Source organism: Dendrobium catenatum, unplaced genomic scaffold, assembly GCF_001605985.2.
Source record: "Dendrobium catenatum unplaced genomic scaffold, ASM160598v2 fragScaff_scaffold_716, whole genome shotgun sequence".
Classification (NCBI taxonomy): Eukaryota; Viridiplantae; Streptophyta; class Magnoliopsida; order Asparagales; family Orchidaceae; genus Dendrobium; species Dendrobium catenatum.
The window spans coordinates 21,146,111-21,172,335 of NW_021319178.1; the positions used below are offsets into that span (position 1 = coordinate 21,146,111).

The window sequence follows — 26,225 nt, forward strand, 5'->3', positions numbered from 1 at the left end:
TGATCATAGATTATTTGTCCAACCTTCTACATTTGGCCAAAATTTGAAACACTACATTGAATGGTTCATATTGATCTTATTGATCATAAATCATTTATCTAACCTTCTAGTCAACTTTTAATAGAGGCGGCCCAAATTTTTTTGGATAATAATAAACATCAAATTATATTTCTACAAGTCATACATTAATTATATAATTCATATGAGTGATTATTTGAAAAAAAAATTAAAATATATATATAATTACTATTCAAACAGACATTATGGAGTAGAATAAAATTGTGATAACATGGTGCTGAGAATCAAAGCCTACAAAACGGATTAAGTATACTTACTTAATGGATAAGATATTTCGACACAATTTTGATTTCTAAGCTAATAGATTTCTCACCATCCTACTCTTGGATGGTGAGAAAAAGCTAATGAGAATGAGAATTGATATCCTTAAAAAGCACAACACAAATCAGGATGCCAAAATCAACAAAGTTGAGTTTGATATTAAATCCTAAAAAAAAAAAAAAGGCAGAAAAAGCACACTAAATTGCGGTCAATTGACTTTTGCTCACTCTCCTTCGGAACCAATTTCTCCAGAGTCTTATTCTCTATCGCTACAACATCCTTTCCCTTCCACGTCTCCAACAAAAAAACTGCCTCCTTGATCATAGCAATCCTCCCTTACATCAGCTCCCCCGTCGTCGCCCATTTCTCACCATCCTCCTCCTGGATCCTAAACAGTAAACCCGACACACTCCAGCAACTCTAACCCTTCTACAACATCCCCAATCGCTTCCTTCATCTTTCAATTCCTCATATGGATCTTCTGAAACTTCTAGTTCTCCGATTCTCGAGCCACATTTATCAGCATCTTAACCACAATCTCTACCAATGCTTCAACCTGTTCCCCGGACAAGAAGCCGCTAACGTGGTAAGTGACGCGAACATCCGTTCCGCATAAGCGGAAGGATCGAGACAATAGTCCAAGTAGTGGCAAACAAATTCTTCTTAAGGGAACGAAGATGAGCAGATAGGCCATTCAACAATGGTGGTAGCAGTAGTGGACCTCTCGCTGAAGGTGACCAATGGCTCATACGCATCGAAGCTAGTCGAGCCATTGATAGCAACAACAGAAGGTCGAGGAGGGAGTAAGCAGGAAGAGAAAGGAGTACGCGGTTCTTTCTAAATTTCAGAGGGGGCATGTGCCCCCATAAACCCCCCTATACCTACCCGTGCTTCTAGTGTCTTAATGATGTAGATTTTGGACTCATTAAATTCATTTCAACGAGACACTCAATTTGACCATAAGCACATAAAATATGAAGAGCATTCAATCCTTCAATTAATCTTTCAAGAGATTGAGCTAAGATCATTTGGAGTCAAATTGGATGACTTGTAGAGTCGATAGATTTGTCTTATCAAGATATTTTGTTCATCTAAAACTTTGGTAAAATTTAAGTTCGAGTGATCGTAAATTTAATTTTGAATTTTTTAATTCAAATATTTCTCTAAATTTACATATCATGTGAATATTGAAGACATATCAAACAGTGAACCGAGCAGTGGAATCTAAAATTTTTAAATGGAGATGTAAACTAAAAGATCGTATGGTGAGATGAAGTAAATCTAATTTTTGCAAGCTTTGCCAAACACCTCCATGTAAAGCTCCATGGCAACAAAAAACATAAAAAATAGTTTAGCTATTTACAAACAACGGTCTGATTTAAACTCTGTGAGGTGACCCAAGTTAAAGGATGATCTAGAACCGTTTCGTAGTGATTCAAGCTCATTTGAGCTCCAATCCAGATGTTCACTAGCACATATTGACTCGCTGAAACCAATTAGAACTACTTCAGTTTGTCAATTTACATTCATCGCAATTCAAGATTTCTTACAAACCAACAACCTGGAAGCTAATTTTTTTTCACACACTTCCAGCCTTATACCCAAAATATTTTATCCACCACCATAACCGTCAATAAAATATCATATTAGATCTATGGTCATGTCGACACTAATTATGGCTTCGTTTGGAACGGTTTTATTATTGTTTTTTAAAGCTAAAAAAACTGCTTTAAAAAGCAATAAAAAAACCATCCCAAACGAAGTCTATATTGACATTTGAACACTAATATGCTATGAAGTCCTTTGATGATAACTTGAGACTACTATGAAACTGCCTATTATATGCTAGTAAATTTCTTAACCTATTTACAGCCCATCTCTGATGGAGAAGTTGAAAGAACATTCTTATCAAGCATTCTCCTGGGATTTCTCAGGTGAGTCGATGAGGGGGGCGACAGCCTCTTCGATGAGTATTTGATTGGTTTCGTTCTTCGCCGTAGGATAGAGCAGATAATGCTGAATTATGAAGAGAAGATCAAAAAATACGACTACCTGCAAATGATTAGAAGAAATTTCAAAAATCAGAGTATCCGAGAAAATGCAACATGCTTTGTACTGCAAGAAAATCTTGCTAATGGATATGCCCAGTAAGCCAAATTTTAAATATTGTGTATATTACATGTAGAATGGTTTTGTAGAGAGTAAGGCGTCCAAGAAAGAAGCCATATTTGAACAAATTTACTATTGCTTGATCGCTTAAAACATAAGAAAATAGATTGAAAGACTTCTGGACAACTCAACAACAACAACAAAACATCAAGCCTTTGTCCCACTACGTGGGGTCGGCTACATGAATCATTTGCTCCATTGTGTCCCGTTAAAAATCAAATTCTCATTTAAATCTAATAAAAAAAGATTTTCTAATCAATTTTTTTTGGTCTACCTCTATCTTTCTTAACATAAGTCAAATCTAATACCTCTACTTTTCTAACCGGGTCATCTGAAGGCTGCCGTTTTATGTGAACAAACCATCTAAGACGACTCTCTCTAATCTTATCTTCCACTGGAGCTACTTCAACCTTTTCACGTATAAGCTCATTTCGTATCCTATTTCTAAGAGTAAATCCACTCATCCACCTAAGCATCCTCATCTCTACAACACTTACTTAGTATTATGCTTCTTTTTTAATGGCCAACATTCAGCACCATAAACCACTCATATGCTTTTCCTAGGCTAGAAAAAAAACATGCCAAACTATCAATAAGTTCTCAAAAGCTTTTCTTTTAGGCAATTTGATAAGGGAAAAATTATCTGTACAAAACTGTGAATACTACATTAAAGGATGCCACCACCTTTAGTTGCATTTGAAAGGAAAATAAAATTAATAAAGAAAAGATACCAGAGAAAGCAATGTCTTCCCCAGATTGCCATAGAAGTTTATCATTGTACCTACATGATGATATAAGTTCATCAAAATGGAAGCCAAGTAAGAAAATATCAATTTGTATCTACCACTTTGCAGCTCTGAAATCACTCAGAAACCTTGGTCTATAGACTGCATGGACATTTGAGCGAAGTTTAGTAGGCCTCCAGATAGGTCAAGTAATACAAACCCAATGCTCCAGCCAATTGTGCTCTTGCTGCTAAAATTCATGAAAGCCTGCAAAAAGATTTAATAACAATTAAAAAAAACCAGGCTAAAATAAACTAGGGGAATACAGGAAATAAACAAAGGAAAAATTGCTTTTGCAGCAACTGTTTTGCATCTATTTTTAACAGTAATGGTACAAACTTTGTGCGCAATAAGAAATTTTGGCATATGCGCCAAACATTCAAGAAAATGACAATTTTAATATACATTCGGATGATGTTAAATTAATTACCTTTGGACATATTACAACCAGATTCAATATGTTTATGGTTCAACACTCGCCTGAAGGACGGGATAAACGTCAATTTTAGAAACCATCTAAATTACAATTATTGAACGTTCCGATAACATTTCGATCTCGCAAGACGTAGAGTCCTCTCCTTCGAACTCACATCCAGAACTTGGGAAAACGCAGGAAGTCAAGACCTTCATCTTTGATCCTGCAAAACTCCCTGAAGACCTACACTCGCCATTTAAAATATAATTTGATTCTTCTCTATTAACCATAAAAATTATTAAAAATAAAATGGCTTCTGAAAAAAAAGCTTCTCCTCCAACACCACCTTCAGCTATGAACCAATCAATCATGGCCACATGATAATCATCAAAATTCCTTCTTAAATCTATCAGTCATAGGGCACAAATTGAACTGGCAAAATTACCTCCCATCGGCTCAATTATTTATGATGTTCACAGTGGAAAATCAAGGATGATTATCTCATTAGTGCAACTCTTTCTCAGGAAAAAGAGGATCCAAAATTTATGACATATTGATCTGTAAAAAAAAAATTATATATTGGCTCATTAACACCATGGTCCATGGCAAATAGAATTAGTGTGGGCTCCGAAATTCAGACCCGGCCTCCGCCCATTGTTTGCTTTTTTTTTTTCCGGCGAGAGAGTTTAACGGAATTAAGTTCCGGGGTAAATTTTGTAAGGCAGATGAGATTGTAGATAAGACACTACCCAGAGATTTCGTCCTCATTTTGCGAGGACTTTATGATATGAGTTCTAGTTTCCTATAGGCGCAAGGCCCTATAGTTAATTACCCCTCCCAATCATGAGAGAGAACTTTCGATTAAGGCTAGTCATCAATCAGGTACGTAGAAATACATGCTATCTGGCATATAGCAGCAGCAAGAGTATTGGAATTTGGAAATCGGGTTTGGATTTGAGAATTTAAAAAAAAAGGTTAATATTTAAAATAGAAATTTCACCATCTTGCACTTAAAGCGGATGGTGGGGGGATGGATGATAGACCCGATCAAGATCCCATGATTCCGTCGTCCCGGGCCATCGTGGTCCCTGGTCTACTTATTCAGAGGAGGTAGTCAACCCAACCTGACAGAAGGATCCTTGTCGGCAGCCATGGGTTGCTTCGTCCAAGGAAACCTTGTAGACCTGGGGTGAGTATTTGTCTAAGGGGACAAATTTGAATCCACCTTAGCTAACACAGGGCTTTGTGCCCTATCAATTATATACTATTGATTCATATCTCAAGGATTTGATGCCACTAAAGAGCATATTGACTCTGGTCATAACCGGTATTTCGTGGTGCCATTTGATAGCAAAAACACTCAATTCAGAGGGCCCCGGCTCATAACTGTTTATCCTGCGGTATCATTTGACAACAAAACTGCCGGTTAGAGGACACGTACCACGTCCTTACTGGCAGGAGATTGTTTGAGAATGGATCATAATGATATTTTCGACTAGCATTAGCTCTTTGTGAGCTAAAGTAGAATTTAATTTGTCCACCTCGGCAAACTATTGAGAATGGTGGATGGATTTTATTTTAAGTATTTGATAGTTCGATTTCAATTTTAAATATTTTTTAATTTTTTAGATTATTTTAAATTTTGGACTTTGTAGAGTTTTGAATTTCGATGAGCACTTGAAGTATTTGGAATGGACCTCTTCGGTTGAGATTTTCATTCAACATGGCCATTATCGGGGTGACTTTGGGTCATTTTCATTTAAAAATATTATCATTTTGTGGATGAACCTTGTCAACTATGTTGGTTTAACCGGTTTAGATTTGATAATTCTAAATTATATCAAATATATAACAAAATCTTTGGAGATTCGTGGCTTCTGATTAATCAGGTAGCTACAATTTACAAAGTATCGAAAGATATCATGATTCCTTAACAATAATATATCATACATCTGCTAGAATAAATTTCAAATGCAACGTTATACAGAAAACCCCCATCTGAGGTGAAAATTGTTTCAGCAGTTTACTATAAAGAGGTGGATTGGAGAAAACCCTTCATCAAATACTTGCGAGAAAACAAGATCCCTCAGGAGAAATCAAATCCAGATTAGATCAAAAGATGTTTATTATCTTATACTCCGATTAATTTCCTTCTATATAGAAGATCATTCGATCAGATGTGGTTGATGTATCTGAATAAAGTAAAAGCACAGAAGACTGTAGAAGAACTATATGTTGGATTGTGTGCTATACACTAATCTAACCTAAGGATGAATACTTCCTTTGAGAAAAGTTGAAGCTCATCAAGTCCTAACACCTTTCAAAGACAATATTGTGTACTGATTTGGTGGTCCTTTTTGGATTATCCCAAATAATGGTCCTTCATTCAGAAGATCTAAAATATATGACCTCACTATATATATCACAATATCAATTGGAGATACTCGACCATCTATTACTCTCGGGCAAATGGAATGATAGAGGCCTTCAATAAATCCTGGTACAGAGTTTAAGAAGACTTTAAACGACAGTAAGTATTAATAGCACGAGAAGTTGGTTGATGCTTTATGGGTATACATAACCACATATAGAACTCCAACTTAATCTATGATATTTGCTTTAGTCGTTGGTGCAGAGGCTGTTATCCTTTTGGAAGTACAGCTACTTTCACTCCGAGTCGAAGTAAACTACAATCTTATCTCAGAATAGAATTTTAAATTCCAGTTAGAAGAGCTCGAAATTTCGAAAGGGAAGCAACCGCAGGCTCAATCGAACCTCGAGTTATATAAAGATAAAAAGATCAAGGCTTACAACAAACAACACAGTCAGCAAACTGATCACCAGTGGAGTTTCGTCTGGAAATCGATCTTCCAGTCAAAGTTTAAATTTCACCTTTCCGATAATCGATTTATCGGTCAGGTTCTAAATATATTCATTTGGGAATCAATCTCCCATCTGAACACTCACCTTTATTTGGGAATCGATCTCCCGCCTGAGGTTTAAATTTCACCTCTCTGAGAATCGATCTCTCAGTTAGGTCCAATTTTCACTTGATGAAAATTGATCTCTCAATCAATTCCCCAGCTTTTCACTTTCATTGATCTGCTTCGGTCAATGCCAACACGTATGATTTACTCTTTGAGTTCATCACACCTGTTGGGCTTGCATTTGCTGACCTCGTTTTTGAATGAGGTCACTAGGATTTTAAAATCAATCTAGATCTAAATCAATCTAAACCTTTGATCAATTCAAATTCAAAATCGACTCATACCTCAATAAATTCAAATTTTAATCAAACCCAGACTTTAGACTCTACTTGATTCAAATTCCAATTCAAACCTTGATCCTGACCCCAGATTAATCTACCCTCCAGACCAATCTAGATCCTAGGATCTATCTTGACCCTAGATCTATCCAGACCTTAGGATTTATCTAAACCTTAGACCTATCTAGATCATATATCAATCTAGGCTTTAGATCAATCCTGATTCAATTCAATCTATATCTCAAATCCATTTAGATGTCAAACCTATTCAAACTTCAAAAAAACAATCATGATCTTCAATCAATATCTAGCTTAATCCAGACTACAACACTCGATCTAACCTTCTATCACACTTTTAATCAAATATAAGTTAAATCTCAATCAATCAATTTCATACTCAATCAGAATTTCACTCAATCTTATAGCCTGCATACAATCAACATTCAATCAAAGTCCAATCAACCTGCATACATTTAAAACTACAATTAATCATTTGACCTACAATCAAATTCAAATACTTCAACCATTCAATTCCTGGTCAATAAGCCTCAACCCATCAATGATCCTATAAACTCTAGCTCTCAAGTGTATCTCCATTCTTCAATCAATCACCTACATTCTTCCACTATAGCCAGGAACCCAGTACACTACTTTGTAGTGCATTAACCCTTGGACCTCAATCAAATTCAAACCATTTCATCAGCAGCTTTATATATCAAATCCCACATCATTGACCTCTTTAATTAGTGATTGATCAACATGATTAATTGAGCTAGCTCAGGCTAGCTCAATGATCATCAAAACTTCAATTATCCTTTAATTCAATTCTAAATCACTTCTAAACTCCACTAAACTTCCTCAAGTACTTCTCCTAGTGATTAAGACTTGACCAATCATCTTGATCTCATCACCAGTTGACTAGATCGAATGGACCCAAGCTTGGTCAACTGGAACCATTTAAACCCAATCTTTGTGTATAACCATAATCAACTACCTAAACATATTAAAACAAACTTCAAAGCATGATTCAAATATTCTCAAACATTTCCCAAATCCATCCCAATGACTTTGACTTAGTCAAGTCAAAATACATGGTCAAACTTCACTATACAAGGTCCCATTCATTCATGTAATGAACCTGTGTATCAAACCCCTTTGCAAACACCACTATTCTCCAACATCTGTTTGAACTCCACCTCATCAACCATTGACTGAGTTGACTGGTCAAACCAGTCAACTCAAGGCTTAAAGGACCATTTATATGGTCAAACTCCCCCATCTAACTTACTCTCTTAAAACCAAGTCTATCTAACAGTCTAGATCTGCTCTAGGCATGATTTAGACTCCACATCAGCAACCCTTGACCCCTGTTGACCAGTCAAACAGTCAATGGGAGCTTAAATGAACCCTACCAGGTCAAACCCTTCATCCCAATCTTCTTGGCTAAACCCAGGCCCGTCCAACCCGTGGAATTATCTCCAGAACCTTCTCTGGAGCTAGCCCGACCTAACCCAGCAGCCAACCTGACCCAAGCCAACTCAGATAGTCCTTCCCACGTAAAGATAAATGAGGGAGCGGCCAGCTCATCCTGCCCCGTACAGTCCTTCCCTCTGTTCTCTAACAACCTAGGCCAGATGTCTCGCATCCAGAGCATCCATCTGATCGATCCAAGCCGTTTGTTTTGGCTCCAGCAGCTGGAATAAGGTAGAGAGGCGGGATTCACTCATTCGGCCATATCTCTCGTTCCAGTCATCCTCCAGAGCCCTAGACTTTTCGTTTCGACTCCTCTGAGCTACTTCCGTTTTCCCTTGGTGTTTCCCTGCTGATTAGAGATCGCCGGCAGTGAGATCGAAGGTAGGCCGAGACAACATCCGTGCAAGCTTCTCCAACTCACTATGGAATCCTCCTCCAAGATTAAGGTCTTCAAGGAATCAATACGTGGACAATCTACAAATTCAACTGTGTCTAATTCATTCAAATCCATCGATTATATCTAGGTAAATCCTAAACCCTAGGTATTTATCTAGGTTTCTAAATAACACTCTAAATATTGCATCAAATGGCTTAAAAATAACTCCCCACTACTTCTTGAACTCTGTTAAAGCTCTGTTTAAAATCTTAAAACATTTGGTTGGGTATTTTGCTAAAACGAAACAAAAAATAGATCTAGGGTTTGCGGGAGGTCGAACGAAGAAGACGAGTTCGTAGCCGTTAGATCCATTCATTATAGATCAACAGCTGTGATTAAGCCTGATCTATAACACATTTCAATTTCTTGAAATTGCGGTCAGCCAGATCCCCGTCCGGCCAGATCTACACTGTTGATCCAAACCGCAGGATCTCAGATGACCGTTCGATCATTCTGGATCAAACTTGATACCACAGGCTTGATCTCAGCCGTCAAATCAGCACTGTGACGGATCCGACGGCTCAAAATCTTACCGCGCTAGTTAAGTGGCGGGTCCCATTTGACCGCCACCGTCCATGCGGTCGCACCCGCTGCCGACGCGTGTCTGGTCAGCGCCGCCGGCTGACTGGATAATTAAAACCCTAAAAATAAACTTAAAAAATTCCCAGAACTTCAAAAATGCATAGGAATTTCATTTCTGATCCAATTTTGGAGTTCTTGAGCTTGTTTTGTTCACATTTTTAAATACTATATTTTAAAAATAATTAAAAATTATTTTAAACAATCTTTTCTTAGTAATTTCAATAATACATAAAACCTTATTTTATTTTTAAATAAAAATATATACATTATTTTAGGCTGGAACTTGGCAGAGGGGTTCCAGGGTCTGAGATTGATGTTCCATAATTTTTCAAAGTCCATTTGATGCAATATCACTTAATTTATGAATTTACAAAAACCTGGGTCAAATTTTGATTTAGATTTTTGGAAATTCATAAATAATCCAAATTAAATCCAATGCAAGCATTTTAGGGTTCTATGGAATAAGTGTAGAGTCTTCTTTCACTGAAAATATGTTCAGATTTTGATCATGTATAATTTAATCAAAGTTTACTTCCAATACCATGTTAATCTAGGTTAATAATTATAAAGCTATACATGATCATTTTATCAAATTAGATTGATTTTGATTTAGAGATACTTATATATATATATATATATATCCCAAAATCATTTCAATTCAATTTGATACATCTGTCCACTATAGTAAATTGTTTAAGTTTATAGGTCATTAAGTGACCTATAACTATAATGATTTACTATAAAATCATTCCATAGAAAGTTAGAACACATTTTTTTCATTGCTCATGATTATTATGCTTTGGTGTAATTGTAATTAGTGTCCAAAGGGTTAGAAGAATATTGATTTCAATCCTACAAACTAGTGACATTAAGGACAATAATTAAGGTGTGTCTTAGCTAACCTAGTCAATTTAGGATGAACTTCACACATCCCCCTTTTGGGATGAAATATAAACATAGAAAACTAGTGTCATATACCTTTTGATCAAATTCACCTTGATTGGACATTAATGAATCTTCAAACAACTATTAGATTTAGATGACCCTTCTTTAAGGGTCTTAATTTTCTATAAACCCAAATAAATCTAACAAGTCAAATAAAATTCCTAAAAAATCTAAAATCAATCTATATGACCTTCAATCAACTATAAATCAAACTTACAATCATTAAAAATTAAAATCAAGCTTATATTTCATTAAATCTTTAATTAACCCTTAATCACCTTTAATTAAACATTTATTAAATAAATAATAATAATTCAAATAAAATTCCTTAAAATTCAAGATTAATTTGAACTAATCCTAAATTAAGTCTATAATCATTCAATATTCAGATTAAAATTTTAAATCTCATTAAATTTTAATTAATTCCTAAAATATCCTTAATTAACCTCTATTTAAAAAAATTTAATAAAATTCATTAATAAATCATCCATTCTTAATTAAATTCATTAAAATTCAACAAATAATTAAAAAATTCTAAATATTACAATAAAATTCATTAAAGTTTAAATTAAATTTTAATTCATTTAAACTAAATTAATTTGATAATTTGATTGATTAAGATTTATTTTAATCAATCAAATTTAATTATTAATTTAGATTAAATGGATTAAGGCCTTTATGTCTAAAGCTTGATTCCTTCCTGGAGGGTTTTAGACATTTTGATTTAAATGGCCTTTAATACATTTAAATAACAAAAAGATCCCTTATGTGTTGTGCATGACTCCTTTTAGGAAAGCAGTAACACATTTAAATTAAGGGATCTTCAAACAAATATAATAATATACCGACCTTATGTGACATATACGACTCCTTAGAGAAGGTATGTCACATTGCATTTGCAAGGACCCTTTTCTCTCTCTTTAATAAAATTTTGAGGATTCTCAAATGTATACTTGTCTTCTTTATAAGATGAGTGTTCATTTTGAAAGTCCTATGCCTTATAAATTGATAACTTCCTGCACTTAGTGGGTTATCAATCTATAAGTTTTTTAAAACTAAATCAAATAATTTTAACATCTAAAAGTGGAATAATTTAAAAATTCAAATATATATCACTTAAACTTCAATTAAATTCTCATTTGGCCTTTAATAAATAAACTTTAATAATACATGCAATTCAAACATAAATTTCTATAGGACCTATCCAAGCCACACAAGCTTTTTCACACACTTAGATGCTTGCTAGGACAACCAACTTTAGCCTAGGCTAGGCCGGTGGTTTGCTGTGGTTTTGTTTGCGGGTGTCTTGCCTAGAGGGCACCCATGTTTGTCTGCTTACTTTTATATAAATCATAGCATGCATATTTACTTTCCTGTTAGTGCACCAGAGAGCGGAGTGAATAAGTGAGAACCATGTATTTTACTTTACTGTCTTTACTTTCCTGTATTTATAACTATTCACAACGCACTCATCATATTCATAATTACATAACTGTTTTTACTTTCCTGCTTTTATATTTCTGCAAAGTAGAATGTTCTTAGAATCTGATGTACTTATAAAGAGAAATGTAAAGTTTATTTTTTTTAGATCTGTTGTATATAGATTGAGTCTGTAAAGTGTCATGAGTTTGTAAGAGAATTAAAAATAACTGTTCATACATATACAAATGGAGCTCCAAAAAGTAATATCCTCCCCCAGGAGGATGTTCCTTTTTGGAATTCCATAGAAGACTTGGAGCCTGAAGACCATAAGTAGTTATATTTAATTTTACTCTCTTATAGGCTTAGAACCCAGGTTTGTTGTTGGTGGGGCATGACCACCTTTACTTTACTGCAGACCCTAGGATGTAACATGTAAATTTTATATTAATAAAATCAGCTCTTTCATATATATAACTGTTTCATGCACCATTAGCATACGAGTAGATTTTCAGTTTTTGTAAGCATATTTTATTGCTTTGATTTAAATTCTTTAATCCTTCCTTGATTCTTAGGATAGAGTCATCTCAAATCTTGCATTCATTGGCGAATTGTTGTGATTAGGATTGTTAGCTGGCAGCCCACTCTAGGCAAGTGATAAGTCCAGATTGTATACTCTTCTCTTTGCACAATCTTTCTTCTAATAAAATTCAACTCTTTCAAATTCAATATTAGAAATTATAATCTAAAGCCTGATAATAAAAATTTAAATTTGCCAAAATATTTAGTTAAATTTGTATCTTCTTTTTAAATCGAGAGTATTCTCTTAGGAGATGTAATTAACTATAGGGGCTTGCCCCTATATGAAGTCTAGATCTCAGAATAATCTAAACCCTACCTTAGTTTTCTTTCTTAGGTAAGGGAAAGATCTGTGAAACATAGATCGTGCTTGATTTATATTTTAAAGTTTATTTCCACAATCAAAGGATAGGTAGATAATTGATCTGCTTTTACAGGCAGGTCAAATATCTTCTATATTTGATTATGGAAATAAATTCATAATTCATTATTCTAATCGGATCGATAGGATAATATGATTATCATCCTTTGGGATGATTTGTATATTCCCTATGCTGCACCTGATTAGAAGAATGAATTAGTCTTCTTTCTTTAAAATCAATAGAATGATATTAGTCTATCCTTCGGGGTGGTATAATATCCGACTGTGGATTTAATTGAAAGAAAATATTAAAATACAAATAAAATAAATCGCGTGGGAACTAAGAGCATCTTCAGAAAAATTTCTCACAGTCAACAATTAGCTAAAATTATATGTTATGTGCTATGGAAAAAGAAATATGTGAGGTTCAGAAGATATTGATTTGGATAACAAAAATAGTATCAAATTACTCAAAATTAAAAGTGCCCTCCACGATCTTTGGCAAAATAATCTAGCTAAAACTCAATATTATAATTATTTTAATAGGTATAGGCAACAACTAGATTGTTAACCTCCAATCCTATTTCATAATCGACCCAATTGAACGCGACAAAAATGACCAATAACAAATGCAGTGTCACACGAACAAGTTCATGGCCTCTCAAACAACATCGAAAGAACTTAAATCTCTTATTTCGTAAAACGAATTGTGTCGATACATTTGGAACATCAAAATTATCAAATAAATAACATTTGCAATCAATTCAATCGAACATAATGAAAATGACGGACTAAAACACAAAGTCAAACAAATCTGGTTCAAAACGTCTTGACTACAATCTCAGTAATTCAAAACATTGCTATTTCGCAAAGCAAGCTATGCCAGCACATTTGGAACGACAAAGCTACCTAGAACAGATGCCCATATTCAAGTCATCGCACAAAAAATTGAAGAAATTTAGCCGCGTACAAGGCAACGCAAAATGATTTGCATGAGCAACTAGAATTGGCAAAAGGAGTTAATAGACATTTTTTGTTATAATTTTTTTTTGAAATCAATGTTATGCCATCTCCATCCCCTCTTATTCATGCCACCCGAGCAACTGTAGTCTTCTCTCACATCCTATTTTGTTCTGCCTATCAAGTCTCAATAATTATCAACAAAAGAACAACGCAAAAACTCCCATTCGCACTCGCAGGACTTACTCTCCATTTTTTCTCTTCCTCAACTCATGCATATCTAACTAGACATTGTCATCGATAATGCTCTGTACACACATGATCTTCCTCAACACTCTATCTCTCAAACCGTCATCAGCAATCTTCGCTTACACACACACCCTTCTACCTCCCAACAACCGCACATATCTCCACATGTTCCTACCCAATTTTATGAAATCATCATTGAGAAATGAGTGTGTAAGTCGTGGCGGGAACTCACAGATGAAAGCATCGATGGATCAGTTACATGTTAAAGCAAATGACTTGCGAATTTAAGTTAAATCCATTCAATGAACGGGTTTATTAAATCCGGGACTTAAGCTCGCTCCAAGATCAATGTATAATGATGAAGAAATGGGAATTAAGACTTTGTAAGATTTAAATTGTTATTTTGGTTGTTCAACACATAAAACAAAGGAAATAGGAATTATAATTTTGCATGGTTTAAAGTTGTCATTTGTGTTGTTTAATATAATTTTAGTTAAATATTGCTGAAATACTGTTTAAATCCTGCTCTAAGCCTACAACCAAACAATTGAGAGAGAGAGAGAGAGAAAATCAACAAAAGTAAAGAAAAGGAAAACAAAAAGAGAAAAAAAAAGTGAGAGAAAAAAAAAAGAAAAAAAATAAAGGAATAAATTGTTTGTTTCAATTTCTTTATCGCAAATCCAGTCGTCCAAAACAGCAATCCAGTTGTTTACAACAACTTAGCTTTGCCTGCAACAGCACTTTGATATCATCTACAACAACAATTCAGTTGTTTATAACAGTAATTCAATATCATCTACAACAACAATTTGGTTGAATGCAATAGCAAATCTATATTGACTACAGCAACAATTTAAAATCATCTATAGCAGCAAACTTGACTGTGCCTACAAGAATATTACAACAACAACAACATCAAGCATTTATCTCACTACGTGGGGTCAGCTAAATGAATCATTTTTCTCCATTGTGCCCTATTAATAGCTAAATTCTCATTTAAATCTAATAAAAAAAATATCATTTAACCAAGTATTTTTAGGTCTACCTCTATCTCTCTTAACATAAATCAAATCTAATACATCTACTCTCCTAATCAGCTGACATTTTATTTGACCAAACAATCTATGGCAACCCTCTCTAATCTTATCTGCCACTAGAGCTACTCCAACATTTTCACGTATATACTCGTTTCGCATTCTCTTTCTAAAGCCACTCATCCACCTGAGCATCCTCATCTCTGCAACACTTAACTTAATTGTATGTCTCTTTTAATAGCCAACATTCTATGTCATAAAGCATTGCTAGTCTCACTACCATCTTATAGAATTTTCCCTTAAATTTGAGGGATACATTTCTATCACACAACATGCCTGATGCATTCCTCCACTTCAACTATCCAACTTGAATTCTATTAATAATATCCCCATCTATTTCACCATTAATTGGGACAATAAACTCGAGATATCTAAAATATGTACTCTTATTAATGACTGGATTGCCCAAACTCACAATCCCCCATTAGATCTATCACTAAAATTATACTCCATGTATTCGGTTTTAGATCTACTAAAACAAAAACCTTTAGACTCTAAAGTTGACATCTATAATTCAAGTTTACCTTCAACTCCCTCTCTAGTTTTAACAACAAGAAAAATATCATCAGCAAAAAGCATATGCCAAGGTACATTTGTTGGATACAAGCCCTAATTTGTCAGTTATCCAGATGAAAAGATATTCCATAAGATAAACATTTTGAAACCACTCTCAAGCTTAAAGATTTAACATAGTTGATAACGGAAAGGATTACAGGAACCCAAAAATAACAAGTAATCTTGGGGAAATGAGTTACCTGGGGCATGTATTTGATTGCCGTAATTGCGACTTGAATTGTGCTGAAAATTTATGGTCAACCAGCAAAATTAATGCAACATAATATCACATTGTTTCAACAGAAAAGTTCCTTGTATAAGATGATTTTTCCTTCACATTGAAAATAGAATTTTTCAACATGGCTCATTGCTATTAAGCATATATATGTCCAAAGATAGGCTTACTCAAGGAAGGTCGAAGTCTTACTTAACCACTGAAATAAGCCATAACCACGAATGCTTGGGCCAGGATATGATCAGACAAACTAAAACAATGGCCCAGGCAGCAGAACTGACCAACATGCAAATCTTTGAGACCTTTTGATTCCCACGCTGCACTTTCAAATCATGAAAAAAAAAAACCCAACTTCACTAACATCCTGAGAAGAATCCTGAAAAACTGTAAAACTCGAATCAGACAGGAAGAACTTACCTCATATATTAGAATTTGAGAAGAAATGAAGCACGTCGCTAAAACAGCATGTATTGAAAAAGCAACATCATTGGCTGCTACAGGAATCATCTGTGCCAAGGAAAGGAAAAATTTTGTTCCCCCATTTTTGGGTTGATTTTCAGAAATTACAAGTTGTGGAAAACGAGTCAAGCATTCAACAAGTTTATTGTTCCTGAATCCTAAGGCGCTTTTAAAAAAAAAACAATTCATTTGTTCTAAGAATTCATTTGAATAGCTCCTCCTCTTAACAAACATAACTAAAATAAACACCAGTAGGACACAACTATAAGAGAGAATTTGAACAAGCATCTTTCTTGACTTAATTAAACTATATACTTTTCCAAACATAAATGAGAATGATCTTATAGACTGATTATCACATTATGATCTTATATCCGTTAATTGGGCCAAATTCTAAGTACAGACTCAAATTATCTCACATTTTTCAAGCCTTAGCATATGATTCCCGGTTTCAGGAAAGTGTCAAGATCTACATACAAAACTAAATCTCTAGATTTGTGTGATCTAGGAATGCACACCTGTCAAGTTTTCTTAGATGGTGTGCAATGGTGCCAATAAGAAGAGGTGTTCGATCTAGGGGTTGAGGCAAACAATTTGAAGATCTCTCTTGTTTTTCATTGAGTAGATAAAGTGAACTTTTGATGAAAAAAAATCAAGGAAATAATATTATTTTATATAAAGGATATAGGAGAATGTATTATGAGTGATTTGGGGCTTCAAAGGATTTGGGAAGGTGAATTTCAATGAATATTCAAGAGCAATAGTGAGGGTGCAGGGATTTGGGGTCTATTTGAGTGGTCGATTTTGTGAGGAGCTGAAGGGAAAGTTAAGTTTGTAGTTATGAGGGGTGTGAGTACACTCTGGTAAGCTAAGGATGTCAGGACTAAGAATTTGAAGTTGTTTAGCATGATTATATGTAGATTTTGGTGTGTAACATGAAGAGAAGGTTGGTTGGCTAAGTTTTTGTGCATAACTAAGTGTAGAAGTGTGAGAACTTAGAAAGAATCTTCGTAACACTAAAATGAGATTTATTGATGAGAAAAATAGAAAGGAACTACACAAATAAAACAAAATAACAAGTAATAAGCATCTCACCAAAAAGGAATATCCAAGATCACCAAATAAAGGATAAGAGGTTAGCCATCAAGCTTAACCTAAGGAAGAAGACAAGACTTCTCTAAACAATTTCTATTTTGTTCAAAGGATGTTTTTACATTTCAGAGTTCATCAGATTTATAGGCATTGCATGATGAAGAAAGGAAGAAGAGGGAGGGATACAAGTTATTTGAAGCTTGAATTGAGACTTGCATAAAATTAAACTTTTTTCTTAGAAACTGAAGGGGTGTTGACCATTTAATAAATGCTTCTAAGAATATAACAGAATACTTATAGAATTTTCAAAGCCCAGTCAAGGTGCAAGCCATGCTTGTTGGCTTTGACCTAGGATGAGTGGGCAATATGAGGTGGCAAGTGATAATTGATTAACTTCCACCTTGGACAAAATGTTTAGCGCAAATGATATTTAATATTTTTGACGTTCTTACATCACGATTACATCAATATAACTCAATAAAATAGTCTTAAAATATACATTGCAACAACAAAATAATAGTATTGTAAGTTTATTTAATTAAGCCTTATAAAAGTTGGCAATGTTGTCGTTTGAACGAGGTCAGTCATCCAACCTTAGCATTTCCTTCTACTTTTCATTATATTTTACAAAACTGCTATTTTTGTGCTGTATCAGATGCCCTCTCCACGACTAGGGTTTACGGAGGATTGGTGACTTCAGGAGTGTATACAAAAATAAGGTTTGTGTGTTACTAACATCTTTGAAATTGTTGAGATATTTTTTTGTGAATAGGTGTTCTTCAACATTATGAAAGGGCTAATGTGTGTTTTTCTTTTGTACACAATGATTGTTTTTTTTTTTTTTTTTTTTATCATTTTTTTTTTTTTTTTGTTAGTAGATCCAGGATCAAATCCTCTCCTCCCCTATTGATGCAAGCATTATGAAGCCAAACCAATAAATCTTGACATCTTCTATATTTTATCTCTTTAACATTTATATATTTCTGTATGGCACATCGTTCTTAATTTTGGGACACTTCCACTTCAATTCTATCGGTGCCTTCTTTATTAGAGCATAGTTATAAAATTAACGGCCATAAATTTTGAGATCATAATGTCTGATGGGTCAAAAAAATATAACCTATGAAGAGCCAAGATGCCTGGTATTCTTATTCTGTAATGTCTTGTGAATATACTCAAACACAATGTAAATGCAATTCTTGTCGCCCATCTTCCACCTTTCCATATTTTTTAGTGGTTGAGATTAAAAGCAATAAAAACTAAGAAACTTATGTCTCTAGCTACTTTAAATTTCAATCATTCAAAATTTTAGATGAAAAAAGGAAGATGTATGAGGAGAAAAGCTCATAGCCTTCTAAAATATTGTAGTAGTAGCAGTAGTAATAGTATATATATATACTACAACAACAACAAGCCTTTATCCCACTATGTGGGGTCGGCTACTTGAATCTTTTTTCTCCATTGTGCCCAGTTAAAAGTTAAATACTCATTTAAATCTAATAAAGAAAAGTCGTTTCTAATATTTTCTAACCAAGATTTTTTAGGTCTACCTCTACCCTTCTCAACATAAGTCAAATATAATACATCTACTTTCCTAACCGGGTCATCGGAAGACGGTCGTTTTATGTGACCAAACCATCTAAGACGACTCTCTCTAATCTTTCTTCCACTAGAGCTACTCCAACCTTTTCACGTATATGCTCATTTCGTATACTATCTCCAAGAGTAAAGGCTTAAAGCCACTCATCCACCAGAGCATCCTCATCTCTGCAACACTTAACTTAATATTATGCATGTCTTTTAAAGCCAACATTTTGCACAAATCATTGCAGGTCTTTTCTATCACACAACCAACCCGATGCATTCCTCCACTTCAACCATCCATCTTGAATATCTCCATCTATTTCACCATCACTCTGAACAATAGACCCAAAATATCTAAAACGTGTACTTTTATTAATGACTTGATCACCCAAAGTCATAATCCCCCCACTAGAACTATTATTACTAAAATTACATTCCATATATTCAGTTTTAGATCTACTCAAATGAAAGCCTTTACTCTAAGGTTGGCCTCCATAATTCACGTTTACCTTCAACTTCCTCTCTAGTCTTATCAACAAGAAGAATATCATCAACAAAAAGCATACACCAGGGTACAACCTCTTACAAATGTCTAGTGAGAACATCCATGATTAAAGCAAAAAGATATGGGCTTAAGGCTGAACCTTGATTTAATCCAACTGAAATAGGAAAATACTTGGTCAAACCACCTTGTGTCTGGACACAAGTAACAACTCCTGCATACATATCCTTAATGACTTGAATATAAGCATTATTAACCCCTTTCTTTTCTAGAACTCTCCATAGCACTTCTATTGGAACTTTATCATATGCTTTCTCTAAATCAATAAATATGTATATATATGAACTAAAATAAACACTTAAAGTTCAAATTTATATCCGGTTCAAGCTGATCTAGCTGAACTTTCCCTTTTGTTAATGATTTCATATATGGAATAGAATCCAAGCTTTACGGATCTAAATAATATTCACCTAAATGAGTATATATAATGGAAAGCGTCACAAAAATTTCCGACTATAACGGGGCAAAGAACATTAAGCATAGGGAAAAAATTTTACAATGTATGAAGGAAAGATGAGGAGATACAAACCTCCCCATACCCATACTTCTCATGATACTGCCTCTGGATTTCAGGACTGAAGAAGAGCGCCGCATTATAGATCAAATAAGACGAATGCTTGGTCAAATTTAGCACCACGAAATCGAAGTTCAAACCCACCACACTTCAGCCAAAACAACAAAACCAAGTCAAACAAAGGTCTATACTCTTAGGTACATAAACTACATTAAAATTACGTCAGTAAAACATTCAGGCTCCAACGAACAAACAACAAATGGGGACTAGAAAGTAAAAACAGTGAAAAGAGGGTATAATTTCAACCTTTTACGATGGAAATTGAGGAGGACCTGAGGATAGAAGCAGATGGTCCAACTGAAGAACGCCATCCATCCGAGTACATGGAAGGTCGTTTCCAAATAAACAGAGCGCCATGCGGTCATTCTCGCTTTTCTCTCTTCCGCAACTGGCTCAATCTCATCTCGCCGTCGTCCGCCGAAGAGAAGGTCGAGCTGGTGCGGCAATTTTGCGTTTATCTGAATACTAGGAAAAGTCCCGAAAGAGTATTTTATTTTGGATATTTTTCATTCTGGTATGTATGAATCTCTTTATTGCAAAAGTTCTCGAATAATTTTCAAACCACATTCAAATAATACTCCAACGTCGATCGTACAATATTGATTGAAATATAATTAATCTATCTTTGATCATCTTCCAATAATCTTTAAACTAGAATCGAATCAATGTTGAATCATCTTGAACATAATTAAGATAGTTTGAATATTATTCAATCATGTTTTGATCATGATCGAAGATGTTCAAAGATTTTTCAATCATCATTTGATGATTAGTTAATCATTATTAAAAAAAAAAATCATGGCCAAATATTATTTAAATATAATTTGATTATCATTTGAAGATTGTTCGAAGATGGTTCAAATATTACATAATCATGGTTTGGTCAGTATTTAATCATAGTTTGATTATGTTGTTTGAAGATGGTTCAATCATGGTTTAACTCTTTTTAGTTATTTTGCTTTATATATGTTTTTTATCATACCTGAACAGAGGCATATAAAGTGGTGGCTATGATGAACAAATTGTTTAAAAATTTAAGGCTTTTGACCTCATTATTAAGGCTAATAGATCACACTTTGATTAGTTCTTCAAAACTACTGAACAATAGTTCTATGATGCCCTAATTCATCAATTATTATTAAAAAAAAGAAGATGATGATGGAAAAGAAGATAATATATTATGCTCAATATTTGAGGTAAGAGTAGGGGTGTCAAAAAGAGTCGACGAGCTTGGTTCGGGTACAACATGAATTGACCCGGGTCCAAACGGGTTGATCTAACCCGATCCAATTTTGCAAATGAGTCATAATTTTCAACCTGGATCCGACCCGTGCATGTTACGCGTTGACCCAACCCACAAACCCGGATTGTTGCCAACAGGTAAAGTGGGCATAGACGAAGCCAGTGTGGGCAAAGCCGAAGAAGGACTGCAAGAGAAGCGGGTGCGATACATCGGTCAGGCTAGCAGATGTAGATCAAATGGACGTGACTAATCACTGAATGGTGCGGTGCACCGATCCTAACCGGGTCAACTGGTGATGTGTGGGATCTGCGGGCAAGGCGCCAGCTGGCAGGTGGAGGGCATGCGAGCGAGGCTGGTGGACACGACAGAGCTGGGATTGACTGATCAAGCACGCAGAGGATTTCAAGTTAAGGTTTCTGGGTCAACCCAAACACGACACGGCTTTAGAAATGGGTCAGAACCTCGAACGTGAACCTAACAGGTATGGAAAACGGGTTGACTCGAACCCAGAATGTTTCATACCGAGTTTGGGTCGGGTCAAGTTTTGAAACCCCTAGGTAAGAGCACAACATTATGGAATTATTGAATTTACTTTGATCAATAGGATATAATTTGGAGAATTCTCCTATGATGACGAGTTCAAAAGGATAATAATTACACACGTTAAAAATACTTTCAACTTACTGCCTCCTAACGGGTTGGCCTATAATTTTGGTATGGCCAATTTATTCAATTATGATAAAACTCGGTTAAATATGATTAAATTAACTTTTGAATCTTTAATCTAAATTATATGCATCAATATTGTTAGTAATTTAGAATATAAAAAAACTATGCCATCTTTAAATTCACATAAAAGTTTTAGTACAATAATTAATCCAATTAATTAAATAATCTCAAATTTTACTCTATTCAATCTCAAATATTGTCAAATCATAGTTTTTTTTTATTTTTATCCTATTTTTATCATTCACATCTTATTGATCACATCTTGACCTTTGTTTAAACCTATTAAATGAATAATCTTAACTTTTACTAAATCTAATCTCAAATTTGATATAGAACCATCTCTTATTTGATTTTAATTTTGGCATTATAGGTGAGATTATGCTAGCATGCCTTCACTTTATTTTCTTCATATAAAGGAAATTGAGCCTAAGTTTATGAAGATTCACATAAATGTTATGGCATCCCCATTTATGTTAGATTCTAGCGACATTGTCGCAAAGAACTTACATGATTAATTACAGTCTTGAGAAAAAACATATAGTATGTTATAGACTTTGTGTTTGGTCTCAGCTCTCAAATCCTCTCTATTATAAGAAGAACCTCAATTTCATCTACCTTTTAGTTACCTATCACCCACAAACCAATGCCCAGATAAATGTTACTAATAGAATCTTTAGAAATTTCTTAAGCTGCTTGGTTGGAAAGAAATTAGAAGATTAGGATCCTTACTTGAGCACTTTTGAGTTTACATAAAATAGTACCATCTCCATCATAATCAACAAATCTCCTTTCAAGATAACCTATGTATAAAATTTAATGAGACCAATTAATGTGGCTGCCATCCAACTTCAGGCATTTCCTAATTCTACTTTACATGCATAAAAGATTTTTATGTCATTCATATTGAAAAAAATAAATAGCTAAAAATAACGCAAAGTATGTTGAAAGACTAAATTAAAATCACTCTTTTAAAGAATATGAGGAAGGTGATTATGTGTTGTCTTTTATTCATCCCAAGGGATATCCAGCATCAAAATACAAGCAATTTCAAGCTAAAGCTTGTGGCCCATTCAACATTATTAGTAAACATATACCTAATGCATATCATTTTAATTTACTATTTGACATATTAATTAGCCTAATTTTCAATATTGAGGATATTATTTCATCTAAAAGAGTTAACCAACATCCAAGTGATACAACTAACCTTTTATCAAGAGATAAATTTTAACCATTTATTGTTAACATCATCATCAAATCTCTTTGAAGTGGACTTCATTATTACATAAAAAGTATCTACAAGATAAGTTGAAGATTATAAGCAGTTAAACATATAGAAGAATAAGCCACCTATTAAGTAAACATGAGTCACAAAGGAGGATTTGGAGAAATTGGCACTAGGACTCGATGAGAAGTACTTCAATTTTAATTATATGGAAGAGGTCTAATTTGACCATAAAAGTTGCTGCAAAACATCAAGTAGAAAATCATTATGGCTCCATTATCAAAGAAAGATCAAAAGTCCATATAAGATCAATAGTCAAGTTGGTCCCACAAAAATGTCATGATCAAGATAAAGAGAGATTCATATAACATGAATTTTTTAGGAAATATAAATTTGGTAAGTTTTATACTTAAAATTTAAATATTAAATATTAATGTATGAATTTAAAATTTTTAATATTTTTCTCAATATTAAGAGGCATTTATTTTATTAATTTCTCTTGATTTTATGTATCTTATCCTTAATTTGAAGGTATGTGGATGTTTGCTTCATGATTGGAGTCAAAATTAGATAGGCTTTACTCCCTTTCCCTATTTGCTTTGATATTTCCCTAATTTTTTTAGTTTCTTTTCTTATGACCTAATACATACTTTAAATGTTTATTTTGATTAATGAAATTCAGCTTTTAAATTTCATAAAAATATGGAGATTAAAGTATATAGGCATTTGTGCTTGGTGATCAAATCTCTTTAGGTTGTATGCTTGGCGGCCTATATATTTGGGCTATTCTTTGTCTATGACCTAGGTATCCCCTTATTTCTTATGTATATTTCTCTTAACTCATCCTATTCCTTCACCAACATTCTTATCTTCTTTCAATAGATTTGTCCATCCTCCTATAATAGCTTTAAAAAAAATCTCTAAGCCTACTACAAGTGGCTGACCAAAATTAAAGCCACTTTGACCTAGTTTGGCTCTTTTCCTTCCACCATCCTCAAAATTTTTTTAAATACTATCCAAAAACTCCAAATTTCAACTTAACAAATTCCCCTAACCCTTCCAAGTCTCACTAACAATAAAAAACACAATTAAGCACATGCCTAGTCACATATTGCAAGACTAGGCATAACCAACGACCCAAGCTAAGTTCCTTGAATTATTCTTAGTGCAACATCCACTAAACAATCTTGAACCTAATGTATCCTTTTCTAAAACTCAAGATTACACTGCTAACCTTCCCATAAATTGAAATCATAAATATGCGAAGCAAATCAATTCATTTCAATAAAACAATATGATTTAAAATAAATAAAATCAATTTAAATTCATTTACTAAAATCTTAAACAACACTAATCATTGACTTACCATTTATTGCATTCAATCAATAATGAGTTTAATCACATATCTATCAATGTTAATCCAATAATATATCATTCAACATGCAAGGTGATGTTAATCACTTAAAATTTAGTACACAATATTAAAATTATACCAATGGATCCTCTAGGTCATATCTATCACTTTGCTGAATTAAACTGTAAACTCAGAGTTGTACTGGTGCTAGTGTTGACGTAACTGTTGCTAGTGCTGGTGTAGCAGACTTTGCAAGTTCTTGTTCAACTTCAATAAATCCTTGTCCATCTATCCTATTCATGGACCCTTCATTATATTCTCTAGATCCAACGAACCTCTGTCTATAGCCCTGCTTGGCCTGCTTCCCTCTCAATCCAGATCTTGCTCCTTATCACTATAATGGATAATCAATCATCTAGTATTCTTATTGTCCATATCTGAAAGATTATTCAATATTTAAAAATATTTTTAACTCGTTTGTAAATTCGAGTCGGGTCATGATCAACATGTTTAAATCCAATTCAATTTGAGGTTCGCCTCGAACTTGAACCAAAAATTGATTTTGACATTGTTGCATCATTTTTCACTATTATATAAACTTGACCCATAGAATGATCCCCATATATATTAAATGGCCATTCGGTCCCTCAAGTATTTTAAAAAAATCAAAATAGTCTCATGGTGTATTCTGATTTCTTTTAAAGGAATTGGGGGATCAAAATGGTTCTTTAATATAGTTGAAGTCCATTTTGGAACCATTTTGATCCTTTTCTCTAAAACTTTTAACTCATAATTATTTTTACAAACATAATGCTCTTTCTAATAGCTAATATTATAGGCTGCCTCTTTTCAATGTTCCTTCTATTGGTCAAGTTCAACTTTCATGTAATTTTTTTCTCCTTATGACTTATTTGGGGTGGGGGTAGGATGATCTTAGAATCACGATGTTAGCATTGAAACTTTGACTAAACTTTCTATAGTGTTTATCCAATGTTATCGCCTCTGTCTCAAAGGTCAAAGTAGAATGCATCTCATGAATAATAGTGGATGAAAATATTTTTGTGTGTCCATACACCTTTCTAGATACTAGTTTCATCTTCATCAAATTGATAATAATATTATTTGTAAACTCAACTTGCATGTTTCTTTGATCATTGTTCATAGAAGAAAACTTTATATTGACCTTATAACTTTCACATAATTCAATTTTTTTTCTATTATTGAATTGAATCTTGTTATTAGTACTCATAAATATCAACATTCCAAACATTGTAAATATCTACATATAGAGAAACTTATGTCCACTTTAATGATTATCATGGCCATAACTTTTACATATGCCAACTCCTTAAAATAGTTAACAAGTGCAAGTATGAACCTTTTGTAGCCTTTTCTAATCGGGAGAGGACTAATAAAGTCTTTTCCTAATACAATGAATATTTTAGGGATGGTGAATTGATGAAACTTTTGATATGACTGATGAAAGATTAGGAAGAGCAAGCTTGACACACCCAACATCTTCTAGCAAATTCAACGACACCT

The 26,225-nt window shown here is 33.9% G+C and overlaps 1 protein-coding gene across 2 annotated transcripts; it reads right to left on the reverse strand.

Annotated features, from left to right (window-relative positions):
* Positions 1-1,817: 1,817 nt before the first annotated feature.
* On the reverse strand, positions 1,818-20,598 carry LOC110105155 (cystinosin homolog). Of its 2 annotated transcripts, none has more exons than XM_020834543.2 (8): positions 20,405-20,598; positions 20,088-20,220; positions 16,279-16,368; positions 16,054-16,178; positions 15,827-15,869; positions 3,383-3,500; positions 3,240-3,289; positions 1,818-2,391 (listed from the first exon to the last, which is right to left on the reverse strand). In XM_020834543.2, the coding sequence occupies exons 1-8, from the start codon at positions 20,455-20,457 to the stop codon at positions 2,248-2,250; spliced, it is 756 nt and encodes a 251-aa protein (XP_020690202.1). In that variant the 5' UTR covers positions 20,458-20,598; the 3' UTR covers positions 1,818-2,247. The 2 variants fall into 2 exon arrangements, with proteins under 2 accessions (XP_020690202.1, XP_020690201.1); XM_020834542.2 differs by having other exon boundaries at positions 20,379-20,596.
* Positions 20,599-26,225: the final 5,627 nt, after the last annotated feature.